This window comes from Strix uralensis, chromosome 1, assembly GCF_047716275.1.
Source record: "Strix uralensis isolate ZFMK-TIS-50842 chromosome 1, bStrUra1, whole genome shotgun sequence".
Classification (NCBI taxonomy): domain Eukaryota; kingdom Metazoa; phylum Chordata; class Aves; order Strigiformes; family Strigidae; genus Strix; species Strix uralensis.
Genome location: NC_133972.1, coordinates 101,061,267 through 101,086,339, shown reverse-complemented (window position 1 = coordinate 101,086,339; position 25,073 = coordinate 101,061,267). Strand labels below are relative to the sequence as shown.

The following is a 25,073-nucleotide window of genomic DNA, read 5'->3' as shown; positions in this document are numbered from 1 at the left end:
GTCTTATTGTTAACAAGCCCTGACCAATTCAGAATACAGTTATTTTCCTTCTGGCACAGCTGTATTACTTACATGCATGAAATCCATGCCAAAACGCACCCATAAAATTAATTACAACTATCCAGTCTAATATAGTAAACAACAAGGCAAAAATAGCTCTAGACTGTCTGTTCATTTTATATCTTAAACAAGATAATCACCTAAAAGGCCCAGAAAAAAAGTTTTTCTAAAAAGCAAATTTTATACATGCATTCACACAGACACATGTTGATGGTAATTTTTGTTTTCACTTTCAGTTCTCAGAGATGGTTTATGGAAACCTGTGTCATCTCAATCCATGTGTACCAGCAATCACTAAAAAAAAAAAAAGGTAGCAAGACAGAATATTCAAAAAAACACCACCCCCACCCCCACCCCCCCCCTCCCTGCTAGCCTGGCTAAATCAATTGCAGGAGTTAAAGAAATCAATACAGGTCTTTTCTCCAAGAATATAAAGGGAGGAATTAAATCTCAAAGCACAAAGAAACTGAGTTTATAACTTCAGGAGCACCACCCCAATATAATCTTCTACACTGACTATTATCATATAAGAAAGATCTCAATTGTCAGAACCAACCACCCTCATTTTTCAAGGTCCAAAGAACTATAAAAATTTATTAAACTAGTCAAGACATTCATCTGAATAGATTTCTTACAGTATGCCATCTTTTTAGAGAAATAAGAGCAAATGTAGATAGAAAAGTCGTAAAATTCTTAATCGCAGAAAATGGAAGACGTGTGCATACAGAGGGAACAATTTTATCTTTTCTGTTCCTATACAGACCTGTATGTACCCACTTAACCCCACACACTCCTGAAACCTCAGTGTTTCTGAAAAAATATGCTTATTTATCTAAATTTAGTAAACATTTACTTACCCTGCATCCTCCTGGAAGCCTTCCAGTTCATCTCTTTGTTCTGCTAGGGTGGATTCTAGATCCAGATAAGTACCGTTGTGAGACAACTGCAGGGTGCAGTCATCAAGCTGTAGAACAAAATTCAGATCATTAGATTACAGCCATCACTCTCTCTAACATACCTCTAACATCACCTTCCCATCTTCCAGGTCCCCAGACAAGAGCTCCCTACAACAAACCCTGTTAGGAGTGGAGGAGAAAATGGGTGCTGTTTGGCAATTTATGCAAGTCCATATTCACTAAACCATGCTTGGTAACAACAATATCAACACAACTAAAACACACAGAAAAATTTATTTATTTGAACATACAGAAGGAGATTAGAGGGGTTTATCACAGCGCTTTTAGAATCCTATAAAGAAAGAGAAGTTAATTTAAATGTATATCTAGGATATGAGTGAGTGTTCTCTGTTCTTACAGCACATTTAAGTAGAGTTTCTAGGCTTCTGGATGGAGCTGGAAGAAAGAAGCAGCTGTTTTGTGAACTACTGAACATCCCCTACAATGAAGGATACAGCCAAGGGACAGTGAAAGGTGTGGCAGTCAAGAGTCAGGGTCCTGCAGCAAGGGAGAGTGCAGTCAACCAAAACCCAGATTTTCTGGCGTTCTCATTTTAGGGACAGGCACTAACTGGCCTCAGAGGCTGCAAGGAAGACCTTCCTAAGTACCAGGGGGGGGAAGGACTGGACATTCATACCAGCCTCCTGCAAAGGTACTGAGGTAACCAAGGACCAGACCTGAAAGCAGAAACCTGCCTGCAGTGACGCTGAAGTGGGAGAGAGCAATTAATAAACCCTCTTTATTTCCATCCTGTCTTTCCTCATCTTCAAGTTTTCCATTAATTTTTCCAGGTGTTAAAAAAAAAAAGTCATATTTGGTCAAGTTAGACAAGGAATTTTTTTTTTTTTTTTTTTAACAGGGAGCTCGTCACAGAAGGTGGTCTAGGAATATCCACCCCAAAACTCTGGCTAACTCGTTGCACAGAAATACAAAATAATTACTGGATTGAGAGAGTAAACTGAAGAAGCCCAAGCGAAGAGCTAGAAAGTAACATGAGATCCTCTCTCACCATAAGATAACCCAGTGTCAAATCACAAGGAATGAGGAAAAAAGCCTTCCCAGGGCAGGGAAACAAGAAAACATTTACCAAAGGGCGGGTGAAAGTACAGGGTTGTCTTGTCTCACCACTAGGGAGTTATGTGACCATCTGCTTGGAGAACCCAGCCCAGAAGCAGAGAAACTGCCACCACTGAGCCCAGCTGGATGGGTTGCCGTGGACCTTCATGTGCCAGCACCACACTGGGGGGCCTTTTTTAACTGCTTCCAAGTTCACAAATATTGTAAACCCCAGATGTGTTAATAGATACAAAATCCAGTCTGATAGCCAAGCAGTCTCAGACTGACCTGCCAAACAGAAGAGGTGTCATTCCTCTGGATTTGGCAAAACAGACAGGTCCTTTGTATGCCTCCATCTACCAAAAGGCAACCGTGACAGTGGTGGTGTAAAGGTCACTTTGGGACAAGAAGAAGGTTTAACACCATGCTCCATACCAATCTGCCACAGGTGGCAGCCAATGACTCTTTGAAGGGGTAAGCAAGGATCTGAAACAGCCAGTGACTCAAGGAAAGGAAATTACAGTCCTTTATCACATCCATGAATTTTTCTTTCTGCTCTTTTTAACACTAGCGAAGAAAATCAATGAGAATCCATCTTTGATGAATTACCTCTTTTAACTTCCCATCAAAGTTATGGTTCCCAGTAGCTGTTCAGGAAAGCATGATAAGCAGCCACACTTCTTATCTGGCAGTCAATATTAAAACTTAAGTCACCCAGTTTCCTATCATTGATTTATATATGCAAGAAAAGAACACAAATAGTCTTTGATTATTCTGGATTAATTAGAAATACTGCAGAAGAGCTCATTTATAATTAGCAAGTGACAGAACGCAACTTTTGGGTTAGACTACACCATTATGCTTTGCACTGTTTGCAATCTGAAAGAAAAGTTCATCTGGAGAAAGGGAAAGGGTAGAAGGAGGAGGTAAGGTTGTATTTCAAACCTCTTCTATTTTTTACTTCCCTTTTTTTCCCCCTTGGGAAAGAGTAAGGCAAATAAGGTGACATAAGTTTTTATGCTGACTCCTGGGGATAAAAGAAAGGGAAGAACCTCCAAGAGCAGCTCTGATTTAAGAATACCAACAGTATTACTACCATGTATCCTTCCAGTTACAAAGGATACTATTAACCTATTCTAATTCAAAATACACTCTTTAGAGAAGAAAGACTAAATACTACTCTGGGAAACTTTTCCCAATAGTCCAAAGTATCTAATGAAATGCTAATTTATTCAAAGTAATGCCAAAAGGCAAACTACTAATTAGATAAATGTTCTGCTGTCACCATGGAGATTAGGAGATCTGCCCACAATTTCCAATTATACTACATAATTAGGGAAAAGGAACTGTGCTTTACAAATATCTTATGACTTTAGTGTATAAAAAGCGTGATGAGAACAGGAAGTACTGCATGTACAAAATAAAGAATAGGACATTCTACCTATGTTCATCTCATCTCCATAGTTTCAGCTGAACATGCTATTCGTTCAGACTTTAAAGTGCTGTACATGGCACACTATATTCATTAATAGGAGTCAGGGTAATGGGAGATATGGCAATATCTTTAATTTCCATTACTTAACACCAAGTCCTGCCTAAAAGTTTTTTTCTTCTCTTTCATGTGTACACACAGAGATGGAAGGGAGCAAAATAACACTTTCAAAAGGAGGGTAAGTATTAAGGCAATGGACTCTAAAATCCTCCTTATATAGGATCACTTTGCTACTTTGCCTCCAAGCTTCACTTGCACACATATTTTGCAGGCAGAATACAAAAAGAGAAGCCACCTTATGAATTATTTTTAATTAGTAAATTGCCTGCATTTTTCAACACAAAGGATGGCTGATGTTCACTCATTAGTGCATATTAGTAACAATTCAGGATGTTAGTCTCTCCTCTCTGCTCAATGTTAATCCCATGTTTATCTGCTACGCATCACTTCTTCCATCTCCAGAGACCCTCACAAATGGCCCCATCTAGTTCATTCACAACATGCTCTTCACATTGATCATAATTCACATTAAAATCCTTATTAACAACCATTTTCTCTTAGGAGAATCAAAAGGCAGAATCCATAAAGACTGTCTTTCTAAGAACATTTAACGGAGATGTTTTCCATAATCATGAAGGAAGACTGCTATTCTGACTTTTCAGAAATTAGTTCCATTCATTTCACTTTGTTCTTCACAATTCTGTTTAACTCTTCAGTATTCCTTACTGGTCCCACAATTCAGATCTGCATTTTGTTGTTATTAAACTGCATAATTCATTTATACTATTGCCACAAGGTCAGATTCTCCAAGATCTTTTCATAAGCTTACGAATCCATTTGTTCTAAAATCTCTCTTGCCAGTCCCTTCAAATCATTTATATTTTTCATATTACACTTTCCTGTATTTCCCAGAAGAGCCAAAAGGTTGATAGAAGTCATTTAAATGCAACTCATCCTGCAGGCTTTACAACAATTTCCCATACTTGCCTATAGTCACATTAAAAGTATACTACAGGTTATCACGGAATCATGAACATAAAGACACACTGTCAGACAGGACAAATGTAATGCTACTTCTCCAAGTCAAAAAAAGGGTTACTCCTTTTTCAGTCTTCTGCAAGTTTTTTGATTTTAGATAAGCATCAAATGATATCATGAACATCTGTAAAGCTATAAAAACTATGCATGCATTTTGATTACATTCTCATCTTGTCAAATTAACAGTTTCTTGAGAAAATATCCAGAGTACATTTTTGAATCCCTATTGATATTCCCAAATTCTCTTGTCTCTATAAACAGTGAGTCTACCTAGAAATAGTGTCTTTCACACGAGTGAAGGAAGAAAAGCTAAGGTACATGCAAGAATCATCAAAACAAGTGTTTTCACCAGGATCACCAGCTATGGATAGCCAGAGCTATCAGCAACCATTCTCCCACTGGGTTTACATGAAGGAAGCAAGGAGAATATGGCTGTCTTTATGCAAGTATTCTTCACTAAACATGTAACTGATGTGCTAATGTGCTAATTATCTCCATTTTCATATTGAAACCTAGTTGAAATATTAACATCTGTACTCTGTCACAACAAGATAGGTATCAAGAAGTAGTAGGTGCTTAGGTGCTGATTCACTGACCTACAACTGTCTAGTCTGGACGAAAGGAGAACCTGGAAAACGCATCTTAAGCAGCACTGACCTCACTAGCTCTTTGTTGATTTTCCATAACTGACCAGAAACATGGAAAAAATAAGAGAACCAGATGTTTCTATAAAACAGCCTGAAATGAAAGTAAAGGTACTAAATTAAACCAGTTTTTTTGTAATAAATGTTCCAAAACAGGAACTGAGAGATGTTTGAACTTTCTTGGATCATAGATGGTATCCACACTGTCCAACCATTATAGTACCTATGCTGCAACTGTAACCGGCACAAATGGAAAACTAAAAAAGCATCAGGTACACACACAGACCTAAACACCATCATCCCAAAAATTTCATACATGTATACATATGCATATATATTATCCCGGCAGTGTTCAAAAAAGTAACAATTGCCTGAATTTGAGAGTCAGATCCCTGAATCAAAAATTGAGCCCTCAGAAAGGAAGGAACAGCTTTGTCTGAGAAGCCAGAGCCAAACAAGTACAGATAAACACCAGAACTTCAGGACAGCATCATCTACTGTCTGTAACCATGACGTACTTTTCTCTTCATTCACTTTCCAAACATCTTCAGGAAACAAGACAGGTTACACACGCCATTCTGCAGGTGTTCTCAGAGCAGAACCACCCTGTGCTTTCAATAAGGCAAGGCAAGAATTAAGAAGTATGTGATCATATTGCTACTGTTTGAAACATAATGTATGTGTCCAAACGGAGGAAAAAAATTTTTTTTCAATTTAAAAAAAAAAAAAAATCAAGGTTACATTCACATTTTTTATTTTGCGTACAATAAATATTTGTGTTGCAAGCATCTCCAAGTAAGTACTTCAGAATATCTTTTTCAAGTGAACCAGAATGATAGTTTCAGCACAAGAGATTTTACTTATGTCCTTGTGAGTCATCACCACAGTTAGAAACTCTTTAAATAACCCTGAAATAGAGTTTTCCCACAGGAAAATGGAAATGTAAGAAAATGTAAGGGAAATGCAAGAAAAATGAACAGTAAGTACATAAAAAGACCGTAAGATTGTAAGTAATATTTATACTGTTGAAGTTTCTGCTTACAGTTGTTTCACTCTGAGAAGCTGAGCACAATTCATTACACATAAGCAAACAAACATCCAATTAAATGGTTAAAATATCAGAACATTTAAAAGCAGAGCTTCCTAGTTCCTCATCCTTTTCCACTTAACCCATTACAGAGTGAAACCGTACCACACAAGAGGAGAAGGGTGTCCTGACTTTGATTATAACTAGAAACAGGCACAGCAAAGTCAGAGCTGAAGAGCTCAGGCTTTCCCCTGCCTCGGGGGTCATCCCCACCTCACCAGCACCCAGAGTGCACTCTGAGGCAACGTGCCCGTCTGCCACATGAACACACCCAGGTTGGGGAAAGTTAAGCAACCAACTCATGCAAGTGTTCCTTATAGGCTACCTGGAGATCAAGAACATCAGGCAGAAGCTCAGTTTGTCATCTTTTCCAGGTAACCAAATCCAGCTAGTAGTGGCTAGTCCCTCAACCTGTGGGGTCAAAATAATACGTACTACAAGGCTATCAAGCTTTAAAGGACTCAAAATAGTTTGATAGTAGTACACCATTGATGACATTTTTCTAGTTTCAAGCACTGACCCACAGAAAGAGGTAATACCCATTTCTCTTCATAAAGAAGCCCTTGTTGCTGTGCAACAGGAAAGCTTGTAATTTCTCTGAATTTCAGAGTTGAAGCACATCATCATCAAAAGGAGCAAGGAACACGGGGGGGCGGGGGGGGGGGTGTGAAGAACAGCAGCAAGAAAAGGTGACCATCAGCAACTAGTTTAATGCATAGAAGAAAAAAAAAAAAAACACAAAACTGAGTTTGGTCACTTTTTCATCTACTGCCTTTAGCTTCTTACAATCCAAGAGAAACACCTCAAACCAGAGGGTGGGGAGCACGAGAACAACAAAACATCTGCTTTGAGACACACACAACCCACACATCCACCCACAGACTGAGTGCTGCCACCTGCTCCTCCTCACACACACTTGCAAGCACTTCAGGTACATACCAGTCGTCTTAATCAAGAAGCCCAGTGGGTAAATAATTCAATGCAAAGGCAACACACGCCTTACCATGCCAACAGAAACTCTGGCAAGTCTGTTTTATCTTCCTCCAGAAGGCTTTGCCACATTAGCCCACATCCAAAGTGGACTTTCCTTTGGTTTGGTTTAACTTCTCTGTCCCAAGGCAGCAGTAGGTTGGCAGAGGCTAAGGCAAAGGAAATGCCAGAGGCACCCTCCTGCCTTTTCAGAAAGCACAGCAGAGCCAAAAGTCATTAGAAAAGCTTCTCTTCCCTGTCTGTTCAAGGACCACAGAGCTGTATTTTTCAACAATCACAGAGAAATGCTCTTTCCTCAACCCCTTGCCCTGAGAATCCATTCAAAAAAATTATTTTGAACAAGTCTCTCCTAAACACCAAGGAGGTGTTACCAAGTCAACAACCAGTGTAAAGACAGAGCCAAACGCCCTCACGATTTTATCTTCCATTTAAATAAACGTAGGCACTGTTCAAAAATTCAGTTTAGACAGTGATCAAGGATCACATTCATAGGATGAAGGGCCTTACATTATGAGACAGGAAGATACACTTATTAACTGGTGTTAGTACAAATCAACAGAACCACTTGACTTTGCAGCCACTAGCTGGAAGTACAACCAACTCTCACCAGATTTCCAGTAATTCCATCAGGAGCTAGTGAACAGATTATTTTGCTCATTTGGTTGTTTCCAAAACTACAGGGAAAGGGAATGAGAGGGAGAGATTAGAGTAATCCAGTATCAAATTACAGAAATAAAAATCCCTCTTCAATCCTAGCTTCTGGCACAGACTTGGAAAATCCTTATGTTACTCAAATGTCTCAGCTCATCTTTAATTTAAACATTATTGGGTGGTAATTGTCATTAGTGTTGGCGTGCTCCTTACTCATCTACAGGATGCTTTGAAGAGTAGGGTTGATAAAAAGCAAAGTTCCTTTATGCTCAGTTTTTCCTTTCTAAATCCAAAGCCTTGTTTTCCTTCACACATCACAAGTGTGACACATCTGCACACTCCAGCTACAGAGTTTTTAAACATGCTCCCTTCTGGTTCAGCTGTTTCTAGTGCAACTGTGATCCTGTTTATCAAGGCCAACAAATGCCATTTTCCCCTCTGCATTCCTATCTCCACCCCTTCTTTACCTATTCTACTCAGGAAAAAAGAAAAAAAAAAACACCAGCTCTGCCTGCTTATGAGCCCAAATGTATTCCATATTTCCATATTAAGCAAACTGCACAAAATGGTTTGTGCAAATAAATACTTAACACTTTTTCATCTAAGGCCAAGTTTCAAACTGAGAATGACCATGCTATATTCAGAAGGCCTCATATTTTAATACTTCTGAAATTTTTTGAGTTACAGATCAGGTGATGCAAGTTTTCAGGACTGGCACACAGCTGGCCCTTTAAAACCTAACAGGATTGCTATCACTGTTAGTTCTGAGTAGTGAAAAATGGGAATGATCTAATTGTATCCCACAGACCACAGCCAACCCACCAGAATAATTATCTGGCTTCAGAGCCACCACCAACCACCCTCTCACTGAGGGCTTCAGTCCCTCCCTTCTCATGTGAGCTGGTGCTACCCAGCCTGTGCTATGGTTATGCTTGTTTCAGTCATCACCACTTAGGGCAACATGACGGGGAAAGACCAAAGCATCTAGTCCAGGAGTGATGCCACATGACCCATCTCAGGTAAAAAGCTTAACATTAATGAGATGAAATGAAAGCAATTAATCTGTATGTAAGCCAAGTGTTAGTGCCCAAAATTAACAGTGTACTCTAAAAAGTGCCCTCATCTTCAAGTATGACAGTAACCCAACATACAAACACTATATCTTGATCTAAAAGTCCCTATGCTCCAAATAGCTCCACTGCAATTGCTTAAAACTATACTACTCCCCATGCTTTTTTCTTTTTAAATTTAGTTTTGTAACTCACAGTATTTTCTTAAAAATTCTTTTAAAATTACAACAAAACCCATACTTTTATGATGTGAGAGTTTTAAAAGTAAGGTCAGGCACATGCTCTATATAGAAAGCCATTTATGGAGAAGGCAGCTGTGCCACCTTCAGTCATACATGCTCACAAAAGTCAGCAGCGTTTCTGAACTCCAGCAAACTCCTTCTTCCATATTCTAAATTTAGAGGCTGGAGAAAAAAAACCCAAAACTGATTTGCTAGGTATGTGACCTTACATTATGAGAAGTAATTTAGCATGTACAATAGTATTCCCCAATTTTACAGCTCTTCAGGAGTGATTAGCGTAGCTTATGGGAATAGTTACTAGTGCTAACGCACCTCTGGTTTAATTTTAGCACAGTAATTGCCATTGTCAAACTACTTCACAAACTTTGTACACTTTGCAGAGCTTATGTGCAGTTGGAATGATGGAGACATGCCTACACACAAACTATAGTCCGAAGGTTTGCGCAATTGGGCGTAGGGCCATCGGAGCACAATTAAAAGGAACTGCTACTCTGATACGAAAACACTGGTATTTTGAACATAGCCTGCACTCCTAGTCTGAAACAGCAGCTTTTATCTCTGGCCTGGTAGACGCCACAAAATATTCCTGGGGTCAGGTAATACAGTGCATGGAGTGAAACATTAATGCCACATTAGATCCTCAAGAGCCACTGGAACAATACACTGCCAATAAAAATATTCTGCTGAAATAACAAAGACACTGAAAACAAACACAGAAAGCTGTTATATTAATATTATGGGTTTGACTTAAGAATAACAGAAGGAAGTTCAGAGTTCAAAATTCTGGAACTGCTATTTCGAGGGGCTCTGAAATACAGTCAACACACCACAGCAAAAAAGTAACACGTAGATGCCTACCTGTTGCCATTCTTAGACAATTATGTCACTGACTCACAGACCTTTTGCTTCACAATCCCCTTTAACACAGTGCTCCACAACAAGCAATTTAGAGTTCAATAGAGTATGCGTGTCCAAATATGACACCATGGCTTCCAACAGCAGCCACACAGGCATTGTTAGATAGCGCATGAGCACTCAGTGTCAACAACCATGGAACAAGAAAGCCAAATAAATTCATCTAGAGATGGGGATTACTGCAATGTTTAATATGAACTTTAAAAAGCTAACTGAAAACATTAAAAATAAGTTAATTTCTGCATAAAATCTACGCAGAATTTCATGCTGCACGGGCAACTAACACACATTCTTTCTTCCCCACTTAATTATTTTAAGTTAAATTAGTTATTTGAGATGACATGCAAACCAAACAGCCAACAGCAGAACTCAACAAAGTCAAATCGTTTAGACTAAAAATGCTGCGGTTCTTTAACCCAAAAAACCTACCACATTTTCTAGGTTTCTCACAGTAAACACAACGAACCTACAGGATAAGAGTAACCTAACCTCTGCATCTTGTCACTAACTTTTGGGCACCTAGATTCTTCCATTCCCTTTCCCCATCCATGTTGAGCTTTTCCTAAATAAGGTGACAAAGAGCTAGCTCTTCTCACCTTTGTGGTTAGGTATGTCTTCAGCTGAACAGAAAGGAGAGCGGCCATAAGAACAAGATCCTTTATCTGGAAGTATATACAGCTTTTTGGTTGAGACACAGGGGGTGCCTACAGCTGACATGCTCTCATTACCATTTGGCTGGAATTACTGTGAAGTATCCCAGGAAATGGAAATAATCTCTAAGAAGGAGATAACTCAAGAAAAGGGAGAGGAGGAGGGAAGGGATTAGCTTCCATGGAGTTTATCATCTGAGAAATCTTTTGTTCAGAGTGTGTGTGTGTGTATAGGAAAAACACGGAGTTATTATCTCAGAAATCGTACTTTTAAAGGTAAGATGTAGTCCAGGAAAGCAAAAAATCATATTGAATTTATGGCAAACAATACCACCTGGCTTCTTTTGTACTTCTGTTAAACTGAAAACTGCTAAGTACTTAACTGAAAAATATTTTTTTTAAGCGATGTAGCAAAATGAACCTATGACTTGCAGCCTTTTATTCTTAATGCATGCCCTAAGAACAAGCTTTCTATTAGTATTGTCCCTGCACCTTGCTTGAACAGTTAAAAGACACAGGCTGTTCTAAAGATTGCCCCATCGCTACTCTATCCGCATTTGGGACACCGCAGGTTGCTCACTACCCTATCACAAAACTAAAATACAGGACTACTGCAGAACCAGCTGCACCGTTTAGAGGCGCAGCAAGCACACAGTAATAAATAAATGCAATCTATCTTCAGCAGTGGTGGTTTCACCAACGTAAGTGGCTAAACACCTACTAGACAATATACCACAAAAAGCAAGATACCAATCCCTAACCTACTGTGCAGATTGTATTTCCACTCATATGACCCACATCTGTACCCTTTTAAAAACAGTGCAGCTGGAATGTCAGTCCTGAGATAAGCTGTACTTAAAAAAAAAAAAAAAATAAAAAAAAAATCAGTATTTGAGAGAAGAGGTTATTTGCATCCATGATCCCCCCTCCACAAATAATCAAAACTAAGGAAACCAGAGAAAGTAGAAACAAGATACCAGGCCATGTGGAAATGTGAAGCAGGGAGGTTTTGGGGAAAACAAGACAGCTTCAGAGAGGAATGGACAGGAGTTCTGAAATGACTGCAGTTCTAGCAAAATTCACAAACTTTTGAGGGCCAAAGCAGGGGAGAATTCAAGTTGATGCGAGTCAAAGAGAGTCAGTAAAGAAACAGGAAGCCCAGGGTAAATTGTCTTTTGTTATAATCAAAATTTGACTTAAAGGCTTCTGGTTAGTTATCTGAAAGCTAAAAAAACCAAAACACTACCACAAACCCATGGGTTAAGATACAGGAAAATACACTAAGCACATTCACACCAAGGGTTTGTGTGAAATACAAAAGAAAATAAAGCATGGCAGGATTACCAAAGAGAACATCATACATTTCTCAGCGGAATCATTTTTCAGACATAGCCTGAATCTTGGAGGTTTAAATAAAAGATTTTTTTCTACTAACAGTATTCTAATGACTGCAGTCATCAAGTCTCCCTAATACTCAGACTGCTCTTAAAGGCTTTGTGGTTTCAAAACCAAACATCAATTGGGAAGTCATTAAAAAAAGCATGATTAAAAAGTTTAAGAGAATGAAACTCAATACAAGAACACTGAAAAAATGATGAAAATACATGTCCCCTGCAGACTCTCTTCTTAACTACTGCTTCCAGATTTTATAAAAGCACAAGGGATCTAAAGTCCGATTTTCTGCCCCTAAGCAGAATTTATTTGGCACTTATGCTTCATATTTTTTTTTTTTTAAATCATTCATTTCTTCCTTGTTTGATTAGCTGCCAAGCAGTTTCAACCCCCAGCTTTAAAACAGTTGTCTGGACTAGAATAGACAAACAAAAGAGAACCTCTGCATTCATTAGGATCACATCTGAACAATACTGAAACAGAAAACCACACTCTCCAACTCAGTTACAAGTAAAATATAAGTTTGTAAGGGAAGAATGAATGCAGCATTACCAGCCATATCTCAACAGTATTCATTCCTTGCTCACACTCTGATCACCCTGTTTCAAAGGGCATAGAGAAAAAATAACTAGAAACAAATGGCTTTAGTAATAAACTCCTGATCTATTTTCCTTGGCAGCAGACAGACTTAAGATGGTATAAGGGAGGACTAAGTGATGCTATCAGAGAACAGAAAGACTGAGATGGTTTGGGAAAAAGCAAGAGAGTATCATGGCACTCAAGAACAACAACAAAAAAAAAGTCAATTGTGCTCTTAGCCTGTTTAAGAACAAAGAAATACAAAACTGCTTAAAAGTGAGCCTTAAATACAGTACATAATGGGCCAATAAAGCTTATAATTAGAGTTCAAAGTTTAGAGATCAAATGTAATTAAATACTTTTAGGAATAGAAAGGCTAATTACTTGTAATTAAGAGCATATAAAACATGTATGTTTCAAGACATCAGCCATCCAATATCTATTATTTAAATTGGTCCATTAGGGTGGTACTCAAGTATCCCCCTAAACCATCTGGTATTAGCTACTGTAGATTGCTGCGATAGTTATCACTTTCTTCTACGCACAAGAGAATCACAACGTACCTGTACTTTGCTATACGCATAAAATCTCACATAAACCAATCTACTTGGGGCCTTTGTTTTCGGTTCTTGCTCCCAACATTTTTTAAAAGCATTTGAATGACCAAAGTAAAACACAAATAGAGGTTTTGATAGATAACATGAGTCAAACCCACTTAGACTGAACACGGTTTTCTGCAGTACTTTATTAAACTTACAGAGGTCTAGCTTGTTGATTCCAAATGGATTTGCCTGCAGAAAAGATACTGGGAGTGTTCACAGACACCTACAAGACCAAACGTAGATGGCACTTTATGTATCTAAATGCCACCATCAGCCAAGTTGGCACTTGTCAACTTTAGAGCCAATAGCCTTGTGTATGTACTCTAGTCCTCTGTTCAGCAGTTGCAACAAAATTCTTGTGGTTACTTTTAACATAGATCACTTTGACTTCATGACAAATGGTTGGGTTTCCTTGCAATGCAGCTGGGCACTGAGATGTCAAAACAGCCCGGGAGCTGCTGGTTGGAAGTGTCTGATGCTGACTTGCCACCAAAGTCAATGTATTATGGAAGAACAAACCCTTAGATATTTGAGAATTAGTGAGGAAGGGGAAGACACTGTGGACATCTTTTGAAGATTAAGCTGTCAAAATTATTTTAGAGATGCTTAAGTGGACTGAGGGGTCTGACCCTCAGGAGTATGTTCTAAGGAGCTGCATAGATTGCACATAGCTCTACTCCCAAATTAGCTGGTGTAACTGTTTTTACAATAGATAAGCCTTGATAACCATTTGGTTGAATTCAAGTGCTCCTCACAGCTGCCTGTAACAAAATAATTTGGAATACCCTGTCACATACACCTGTGTCTTGAAACTGTGTGGACTAATTGGTTAGGTATTTCCCAGAAGGTGCAGGACCACTATAGTGTTGCACCTTACAAAACTAGGGACTTCTCAAGTCTGTGATGGAAGAGTGTTCTTTGGCAAGAAAAACCAAAACCGCAATAAACACAGTGATCTATGGTTTTCAGTTGAATGAGAATGTAGATGTGGTTTATGTAGGCAATGTAGCTGCATGTAGAGGAGACATCTTTAATACTAAAAGCCAAAAAGAGTTTGAAGGTTTCCACATGGAGAAACATGCCCAATACTTGCAGTTTGGAACAAAGCTCGGAGCATATTTAAAGCAGTGCCAACAGTCACACTTCCCACAGCAGAATCAACCCTAAGGTGGTTAACCCACAGTCAAAAAGCAAGCTTTTGACACATTCAGAAAGAACAAATGTTCTCCCAAGCCTTAGATCAAAGCATTTGACAAGCTCATCCCTCATCTCCAGACCTGGCCTTTTGGTACTTGCTGCATTCTCAAAAGTCTAGAAACATAAGTACATGCTTTCTTCTGACACGAGAATTACTTATATACTACCTTATGCTAGAAAAAGCATCATGTTAACTAGTAACAATGAATAATATAGGTTTCTCTTCCACAAAGTAGCTTTAATCTCATTAAAAATTATGTGGCTCAAATAAAATGTAAAACCCTCCTCTCTAATAAAAACAGCATACATTTTGAGCAAGTAGTAGGAAGGGGAGAGACACGTATGTCTCTCACTTTCCATATATTCCCTCTATAATCATGATACTCTTCACTGACTTAAAAAAAACAGTAACAGCCCTAAAACACAGAAACAAGTAAACATCACATTCAAGAAAAACATAGCCATTACTCTCTCTCCAGTATTGATTTTACTATGAATTACAGCAAGAACTAATTTATTTTCAGTATGAGCTTAACCACTATTATACCACAAAAACGTAACTGAGCTTTACCTCGGAGCTGTAGCTATTCATCCTTCCAGTTTCATTCACTACGAGCAAACGTCTCACATAGCTCACACACTCCAGCAAGAGCAAGCTACAATCAAAAACTCTGAAACACGAAGCACAAAGCTCTGTTTTATTCATGGTACTTTTGTTTACCAATTAATTTGAAAGCAGTTCTTACAGTGGGAAGAGTAGCTTGGCTTGGTTCAGCTCCTGTCTTATACTACGGAGTAAAACAACAGAGGCAAAACCCTTATGTAAAAAAACAAAAAAAAGCATAAAAACAATTGCAGTTTGCAAAGTATCAAGGTCTTTGGTGCCATTCTAACCTCACAATGTATACTCCGGTGTAACTTTATCAGCTCCACAGGGATGATGTCATCTTCTCCAACAGCGTGCCAGTGAAATAAGAAACAGGTCCCTGCAACATGCAAGTACCACCAAACCTTTTGTTTGGTTTTCAGGGCTCAAAGCCTCCCCTGTTGATAAACTAGCCCTGCTCTATTTAAAGACGGGGGAAGGACTTGAGTATTTGGGATGCATTCAAAAGACAGTCCATGAAAGAGGAAAGAGTTTTGAAATTCTCTGCAGGCACTTTGCAGTTGTAGTTGGTTGGTGCATGGCCATGGCAACCCTGAGTGCCCTGGGCCATCCCTGTGGCCATGGAGACCCACACTTCTCCTGCCTCTAGACCCTCTGGGTGAGCTTTTACTTCCCAGAGAAAAAAAAAAGGCAAGAGGCAACATTGAAGCCCATCCTGGCAGTGGTCCAAAGGAAAAAACCCAAACAAAACACAAGCCAACAACAAAGATCCACAGATAGGAAAACTGCTGACAACCTAAGCAGTAGGAAGTTTCTGATGATCCAAAAGCCATTGTGAAGCCCAAATAAAAAGAAAACAGCAGCTATGGTTGTTCAGCTTGGCCAGGCAAGGAAAAGCTGACTCAATCATCCTACACCAGGAGAGGAATGCACCTTTTTGTCATGCATGAAGAAGGTTCAAAGTAAGAAATTAAAAATACACTTCTCCCCTACACAAGAAAAAAGATCAGAAAACAGTTTATCTAAGTGTTACTTCAGTGAAAAGAGCAACTATGCATATGAGAAGACATTTCTACTCTTTCTTCCTTTTTTGAAAGTGATACTTTAATTTCTACAGCAGTGGTATTTCAGGTTGGGGTTTTTGTGTCCTTTTTTTCTGAAGCATTTCATTGCTCTTCACTGGTAGAGCAAACATCCTGCTAGCTTTCTCATTTAAATACATGCTTCAACAGTTTTCAGGTTATCTGGGTTTAGACAGAGAACTACGCCTCAGATGTTTCACTGAGGTTTTCCATCAGGAAATTTGTGGCCCTTCCAGATGTCTCAGATATCTAATAGTCCAAACTTATTCTTCCTACACAACAGTCATGAATATTTTATTTCCAACAAGTTGCTTATGGGATTATTATAAATGTATCCATAGGCTATAGGTGCAAACCGCACCAGATGGATTTACGATCATTTAATAGAGTGAGCAGCAATTAAGTCTTCCTATTCCTTGCATCTTAGAAGGCAATAACTGCTGCCTCATTCTCCCCAGCAGCACAGCGACTAACTACCTTTGCTAACATTGTATTGCAGCTATCGGCCATCTTCTCTCTCAAATTGTTTAGTGTTAACGTGATCCAGTTAAGCTATCAGCAAGTGTTCCCAACATTCAGGCCAGAGAGCTCCTACTTCTAAGACCTGAGGAAAGGCTCACATACCCATCTAAGAAAAGTACACTACTTCTCTTTGCAGCTTTGCCTTTTGCTTATTTTAGACTTCTTTTTCTCCCCTCAGAGAGCAGCAAAATAGTTCTAAGCAAGCAACCTTGGAACGAAAAATTAATATCACATGCTTTTTCTTAAATAGGAAATATGTCTGCTACCATCTTCAGCAGCACTATACAAGACTGTGTTCACAGGTTTATTTAACATACTCTTGTCTGATTATTCTGGCAGAAACATCTCCCACTCCTCATACATATACAGGCACGATTCCCAAAGAAGATACTGGGACTCCACATGGCCACCTATAGGGACAGATTCTGCACACACAGATATGTCAAGATTGCCAAAAAATGTATTGGGAAATACCAATGAAGATGAAGGTCCTGATCTCTAGGGAGCAAACAAAGAAGTGTTCTCCCTCACTGGAAGGAGAGTCAGGTCTCGTCGTAATCATGGCTATACACTGACTTCTTATTCTCACCGTAAACCCAGCTCTTCCACAAATCTGCACACACAGTTGTCTTCAGTACTTCCTGTGTCTAACAACAACGTAGAAAGCTCTGGCAATCTAGCTTACAAGGATTTGCTTCGAGTATGTAATTTTGTTTAGCTCTGCAGGCAGTTTGTTCTCATCTGAATTAGCTGTTTCTTCGAACATATTCGGATAAGGTAATCTTTAACAGAAATATATCTTTTTTTTTGTTGTTAAATACACTAATTGTAAGAAGTCATATCCTGAGCTGCACTAGGAAAAAATTTAAACATCTTGATTTTGTGTTTATTGGGGCACGAAACACTTTTAATACAAAAATCAAATCTATGCTATTTCTCTTTTACTCTCTTCTTCTCCAGTTAGAGATAATGTTTGTTTATAAGAAATTGCACTGATGTGTAACTGCAAGCCCTATGCACCAATAGAAAACTTAATACACACAATTCATTTGTCCTGACTGCCCTTCCAGAACCGTACGAAAATATTGAGTACTAGTGAATAAATATAGTCCCTTCTTTAGAAACAATAAATAATTGGATTGTAAACAGCCTATGGTATAGATCCGCAGATGATTCTACTATACTTTGCAATTGTTATGTAAGTGGTAACCTTGTCCTTACACTGGAGGGGAACCACGACACAGAGTTCAGTGTTGCATATAAAAGCCAGCCACGCTGTGAGTACGTGACAGTCAGAAATGCTGCGAGAGAAGCTTTGCTATTTAAGCTTATGTAGGATCTCTCAACCCCGGCATTGGCTTCCCCGTTAGCTTTGGCAATGCTGTTTTTCCTGTCTGTAGTAGGCCAGGGAAGCAAAAATCCTCCTACAGACAGCGTTTGCAATCTTAGCCAGGCCACCACAAGCACTGGATCCTAAGTTTCAGGACCTTGCCTGATCTCTGTCTGCCTCCCTCCTGCTACCCCTTTGCTACACTCAACCTAGGAAGATGGTCTGTGACCACAGGCCCCCAAAATGTCAGAAAAGTGGAAGTTAGTGGATCCCGGCACTGACGATTCCTGTCAAAAAAGCAACTTTCACATCTCCAGTCTCACCACAGGCTGCCTGGGCAGAAGCTGGAGCAGCAACCACCTCAACCTCTGTTAGGCAACGATCAAAGTGTGAGAGAGAAACGGTGTCAGGCTATCAAGGCGCAGCTGGCCACTCTCCTCCAGAGAGCTGGTGGCAAAGGAAAGGAGACAGCCCACACCACAAGGGTGTAAGGCCACATCAAGCTAAAGAACACCTATATTTTTGTTTGGGTGGTTTTTAATTAATTTGAATTTTAGCAGACTCATTTCATTATCTTGAGTTTTGGTTTAAACACCTGATGTGGTCCCCAGCGACCTCCTGGAGAGGTGGTCAGAGAACAGCCTGTAGCACAGCCTGCGAGATCTCTGGCTGTGGGCTTCTCTGGAGAACTAAAGCATCAGTGGATTAAAGAATTCAGCCGTTGGGCATATGCAGTAACTCTTTTATCCCAACAGTACTGAGATGGTCTAGATTACAAAGATATTTGTGCACCTTAATGGCCCTGTGAGGTGTGTGTGGGGGGGGGGGGTCAGGGTTACCTGCTAAGCAAAGGCAACTGTCCAAGAGAGGAGGACAGAAACAGCTCTCAGTCACTCAGTTTGGCTGACACTGAAGAGCAAACTGAATCCAGGGCCACATTGCAGAAAGGCATATAAGAGCACCTCAGCATATAAATGAAAATAAAACATGTTAGGGGCTGACCCAGGTGTCCCTGCTTCCCTCCTGCTACAGCCCTGGCTGGCATTCAGCATCAAGTGACACAAGTCACACTTGAGAACAGGGGTAGATTTAGCACAAAACATTCAAGAGATTCTTTTCCCCAGTCATAGACCCTTTTCATACGCTACAATCATCTTTCAAAGAGAGGAATCAAGTCATTCAGCAATTTCCATTCCTGAAGGGTCAGCCCTGATTGCTAAACAACGTCACGGTAACAAGCTGACCCTCCTTTGGCTGGAAAAGACATAGTGGTTGCCGAAACCTCAACAGGATGCTAAGAGAAAGGAATCTATATTCATTACTGTCTATGGTTAAACTTGTACTGAGAGTACTTTTGGTTTATAAACCACTCTGCTGAGTTAACCTTAAACATGTCAAGCTTCACACAGGTCTATAATCTTCAGTAACATTTCATTTACTTCCAAACCTACAACAATATAAAAAAATGCAACAAATACCATGCAAAGCCTATAGGAGTTGCTGGCTGACTGTTTTACAAGCCTAAATGATAGCTTGTGACAAAACAGCCATTTCAGTACCAAGTAGGATGTATTTTTTTTTTCAGGAAGGAGAAAAGGCAGAACTATCAAGTTCAACAGACAAGTACAAACTGGAAGTTGTTTAGTCTTACATTATGAAGACTGAATAATTTGACAGTGTGATCAAAGCACACTAACAAAGGGGTAACAGAAAATAGAAGTACATAATCACAAGAAAAAGCAGGATAAAGGATGTACATCAGTTGTGCTCAAAAGGCACTAAGTGTCCATGCAGTAATCAAACCATATCTACAATATGTTTGAAAGAAGTACCTTGGGTTTGGATAATAAAACAATTACTGTAACTTACACAAGGATAGTGTTACCACAAAAACTTACTGCATCAGCTGTTGCTTCACTATAAAGAGCTCTTCAAGAAATAATGTTCAAGAGTCCAGCTGAGCTGCACATTGAGGCAGCTCATGGCCCACTAGTCCACTGCATCCACTTCAGATGACTCAAACTTCCAATAAAAAAGCCTCCTCTGACCCATATCTAGATAACTTTAAGGGTGATAGCTAAGCAACTAGGAAAATGGCTTCCAAGTATCAGTCATACATCACCGTGCTACCAAGACACACAGGAAAGTACCAGATTTACTTACTGTAATGTCTGGTCTGGAATCAAAGTATTAGCCAGCACTGGGTCATCAAGAGCATAGAGAAAATATGCTCACCTCTGATTACAGTCTGGTAAGTAAGACTAAAATTAACTAAAATATATTTGCATTGAGAGCACCTTACACATCAAGACAGTCTCTCACTGTGCTGACACTGATGAGACTGAGACCTAAGTAATTTTTCCTCCAGACCAATAAAATAGCTGGATACCAATTCAATTGTGAAATGAGTTGTGAAAGTTTTCTCAGTGGCTGGCTCAGGTATAAGACATATTTCAGGGAAGCTGGAAAGACTTAATATTTTTTGTTCCAAGCAAGAGATATACTTCTTTAACCTTATTTTCACTTATAGAAGCTTGAAGAATTTGAAGACAGCAAAATAATTCCTCTGCCCCCAAATCATAGAATAACAGAGAAAGTACAAACCTATTTTCTCCTGGACAAGAACAAAACAAGGTGCCAATAAAAGCTCACTCATCAGCTTAGTACTTCATTTTTCTTTGTATGGCTTTAGGAGACTATGCTAAGGGCACAATATAACACCCAAAGGAGAACTGCATAAACAAAATGTTAACTCTAAAACCTGCCAGCAGCAACACTGGTATTCAAACTTCACAGCAATTTTGCCATTAGGAGACATTCTGCTGAAGAGCTTCTCCTGGAATCTCAGGCGCCGCTCTTCTCTGCCCACCCACCTGCTCCTGCACCCGAAGAGCCAACAGCCCACGCTCTGAAACCTCTCGTGTTTCTGGGAAGAAGGAATGGCTATTGTCCAAGAGTTAATACAAGAAAAAGAATATTTATTTTGTATTCTCCATTCTGCCACAAATGTACGTGTGCATCCAAAGGCAAACTAGGCTTTGTCTGTAGTACAAGAGTTTTGTTTTTTCCTTTTGCACTAGTGTAGTAGCTCTACCAGTTGTATCCATCTGCATATAAAGGTTTCAAAGCTTTAACTCTCCTGAACTTCAAACAGCAGCTCTTCACTCAGTGACCTCAAAAAGTTAGAAGTCAGATTTATGCTACCCAGTGCAAGCATCTCTGCAACTAATAGTACATGTTTCCCAACTGTAACTTAAGGAATATGGGCATGAGTACACAAGGGTTTCAATATTAGGTTGTAATACACAGCTTAAAGGTAATTTCATTACTAGCTTATATTTTTTTAGCAGGTTACAGCAACACCCTTTCCATAGACAGCCCTCCAGCAATTGCTTCTGAGAATGAAGAAATTATAATATCACTGTTTCCAGGTATTAAACAAGCACATTTCTTGAAAAACTACAGCCTCTCTCCAGGCTAGTTTTCTTCCACTGTTACCTACAGTGGAAGAAAGGAACAGGCCCTGGTTACTTGAGACAGTTCTCTCATGCACATCACCATGGTTTCATCCACCAATAGTAACGAAGTAGTTACCATCAATGTCCAAAATCCGTCTCCTTGAGGAGGCTGACTCAGTGACCTGCAAACCACCACCACTTGTAAACTGAGCTTGAGCTTCCTGCTACAGCGCAGGCTGCAATACTGAAAAACAGCAAGGGGAAGGGTAGGAAGAATGAGACCCGGCACAAGCATTGCTTTGCTACACAGGCCTTTGAAATTGCTAAAACACCTCAATGTGTTTGTATAAACATTCTGTGCCTGGGGATTTGCACTCACCTCCCTTCTCCATAACAAAAACACACTAAACACAGTAATTAGCTCCAGTAGCACCTGATTAAGTAAATAGGTTTTTCTGTTTCCATTAGTAGCTCAAAGACGGACACTAATATGAGCACCACTCAGGTCACCACCCAGTGGCAACAGCTTTACAATCAAGCCAAAATAAGTTCTACTGCAACAGCAAATATGGGAGTCGAATTCCCTGGTAGGACATATACAAGGTTATAAAAGTATGCTATTGCAGGTTATGGTAAGAACACTCGTGCCGAATCACTCATATAGTTCCCCAAGCAGCTAATTACAATTTCTCCCAAGAAATCCTATCAATATTTAACAGAGATGCCTGAAAATAAACAGGGGTTTCAGTTTGCTAGAACAGATTCTCCTGCAAAATGTTTGACATAACACCTATTGACAAAGTTACAACTAACAAAGTACAGTCTACAAGAGATACTAAATTTGGCTAACAACATGCTCGCAACTGTATTCCTGTTTTGGGGCCAGGAAAACTTTATAGACCTTCCAGCTTTTTTTCTTCTCATGTACAATCACCCCAGCTGCATCACCCTTTGGTTCTCTTAGGAATCTGCCTTCAGAAATAACTCAAACCATAGAAATTATTAGTAGCCACACAGAAATACAGCATGAGATCAGTCACTTTTATTTTAAATTGTCAAACAGCCAGCCTGTTACAAAGTAACATGCAGACATGACTTCAACTTCTGTATTAACCTCCCATGACTCACCTACAGAACACACTTTGTCTTGACTGCCTTAGAAATAGACAAATAACCAACACGAGAAAATAGAGGTAGGTTATAGCATTGCTTTGATAGCATCTACATATACACACAATCGCCTAAGTAATCTTTTTACAGTAATTGTTTGTAGTTTATTTTCCCTTCCTTTATTTTAACATCTAAACACAGAGACTGAGTACTTGGCAGTCTGCATCCAATACCAGTTCCTTCAGAAAAATTCACTGAGGAAAAAGAGTTTTTTCATTTGAATATTTCTTCAAAACTATATTTTATGAGTTGGTTCTTAATTAGCTCTGAGATTTAGATTATTGTTTTTATTTCAAGAAATCTAATTTGGTGGATGAAGAACACGAGAGCATAATTTTAATCAACCTCCCTTGAAACTTCTTAAAATAACACTAGCTCATGACTACTCATGAGATAGCAAGCTATTCTCCCCTTGTAAGCTGCATATATCTTTCTGAAATATTTGCTGGAATATCAGTGACAAACGATAACAACACAAAGGAAGTAAATATAGCTCATCTTACACTTCATTGAAAAATATTTCTAGTCTCCTCTTTGTCGCTCAAATCACACCTAGCCGTAATGACTTCCAAATGCTATGGGCTGTTGTTACCAGTGGCTTTCCCACAGAAGCAACATCTATCTACAGAATGGTCTTAAAGCAAGAGCATTCTTTCAGTAGCCTACCAGAACTATCAAAGAATTTAATGCAGTAGGTCACTTGAGGTGTAACCATACTAGCCAACTTCATCAAATTAAAGAAAATACATTGTTCAAGATAAAATCCTAGAAGTCTCTGGACAGCATTCTGCCTGTTGCCTTTGTCAACCTTTAATTATGTCATGTTACCACAAACTGCCAAAGCAAAGTGCAATTGATAGCGTACAGCACGTCTGAATAAAGTCTAATTTTAGCCTGCAATTCAATCAGCACTCTTACAACAGCTAGGATTAAAGCCCAAGACAGCCATGTTTCTATATACAGGCCAATGCAATTACATGTTGAAACACGTTGAGAGAATGTGATGGTAAACTGGAGTCAACGCTGGGAGGAACAGCGCTAGACAGACAGTTGCTCTGTGCTAGCGGATGGCTTACTGGCAGAGCGTACTCTCGCACCTCGCCCATCTTGATTAATAATCCACAAAGGAAAATATTAAAACAAATGACAGTTTTACTCCAATTGCTTTCAATATGATTTAGTGCTTATGAAAGGCAGACAACATTTTGGCAACCCTGACAATCAATATCCTTTTACCTTCATTGGCAGCTGTTCAGCTGACTTGGCTTTGGCAACACTAAAGCAGCCCACTTCAATCCTGCCCTGAAAATACTGCCAATGAGGAGACCACTCAGTCTGCACCCTGTGTGCTCCTCAACTTCTGTGCTAAGGTAGCAGTACCAGGACCTGTTTTGAAACAGCATTTGCAAGGATGCTTTTAAATACCTGTCTTTTGTAACACTGAAGAAAATATTTTTAAGCTTCTTTTCTTCAGGTCAAGAAGTTTTTATACATTAAAGTGTTAACTTTTAATGAAAAATGTTAAGCTTTCACTGTCTTTTTAATCTTCAGGAGTCACATCTTCAGGCTTTTCTCCTGCAACTATACAATCTTTTTTAAAAAAATGAAAAAGCCTAATCTTGCTGTGTAGCAGACAGCCTCAGACTTAGAACCTATAGGACCTAATGTTTTGAAACTATCAAAACAAAAATGACACCACAATGCGATGACATATTCTCTAGGATATAGCTAAATGATCTATCAAACAGTAATGACTCATACATTAAAACTAGAGCTGAATACTAATCAATGATGTGAGGAAGAGTAAGGCTGTGTTTCATCACCAGTTTTCCAGGACCATTAATCATTTGTGATACAGCTTCTGAAAACTACCCTAAACAGTATTCTCTTCATTTTTGTACAGATGAGAATTAGGAGAGGTTTCCTTCAGACCCCCTGACAAGAGAGAAAGAAAGACTACAAGGAACATGTACACGTTCTGAAGACTTTCAAGCTCTACACACATGTAAGTTAAGGCACATCTAATTAGCAAAGAAAGAATATCTGCATCTCGAGATAATTCTCTCCATTATCACAGGTTTCTACATTTCAAACTTACTACAGGTGGTTGTTTCTCCAAAGGTCACTTTTTTGAGTGCTGATCACTTCTCTTCATCAAGCGAAATAAAAGCAGCAGAAAAACTGAACTCTGGGAATCTGAATAGTAAGTTCAGAAACTCAAAGATATGGGCATACCCTAGGCTTAGCATGAATTTATATTCATAACTGTGGTGGCTTTTTTCA

At 39.2% G+C, this 25,073-nt stretch overlaps 1 protein-coding gene across 10 annotated transcripts in view; it reads right to left on the bottom strand.

Annotated features, from left to right (window-relative positions):
• The window catches only part of FHOD3 (formin homology 2 domain containing 3), a 415,016-nt gene that overhangs the window by 379,353 nt on the left and 10,590 nt on the right, over positions 1-25,073 (bottom strand). For all 10 annotated transcript variants that reach the window (XM_074875159.1, XM_074875167.1, XM_074875176.1 and 7 more), the window contains exon 2: positions 918-1,024. In XM_074875159.1, the coding sequence (XP_074731260.1) occupies positions 918-1,024 (107 nt within the window). The remainder of the gene's footprint in view (positions 1-917; positions 1,025-25,073) is intronic.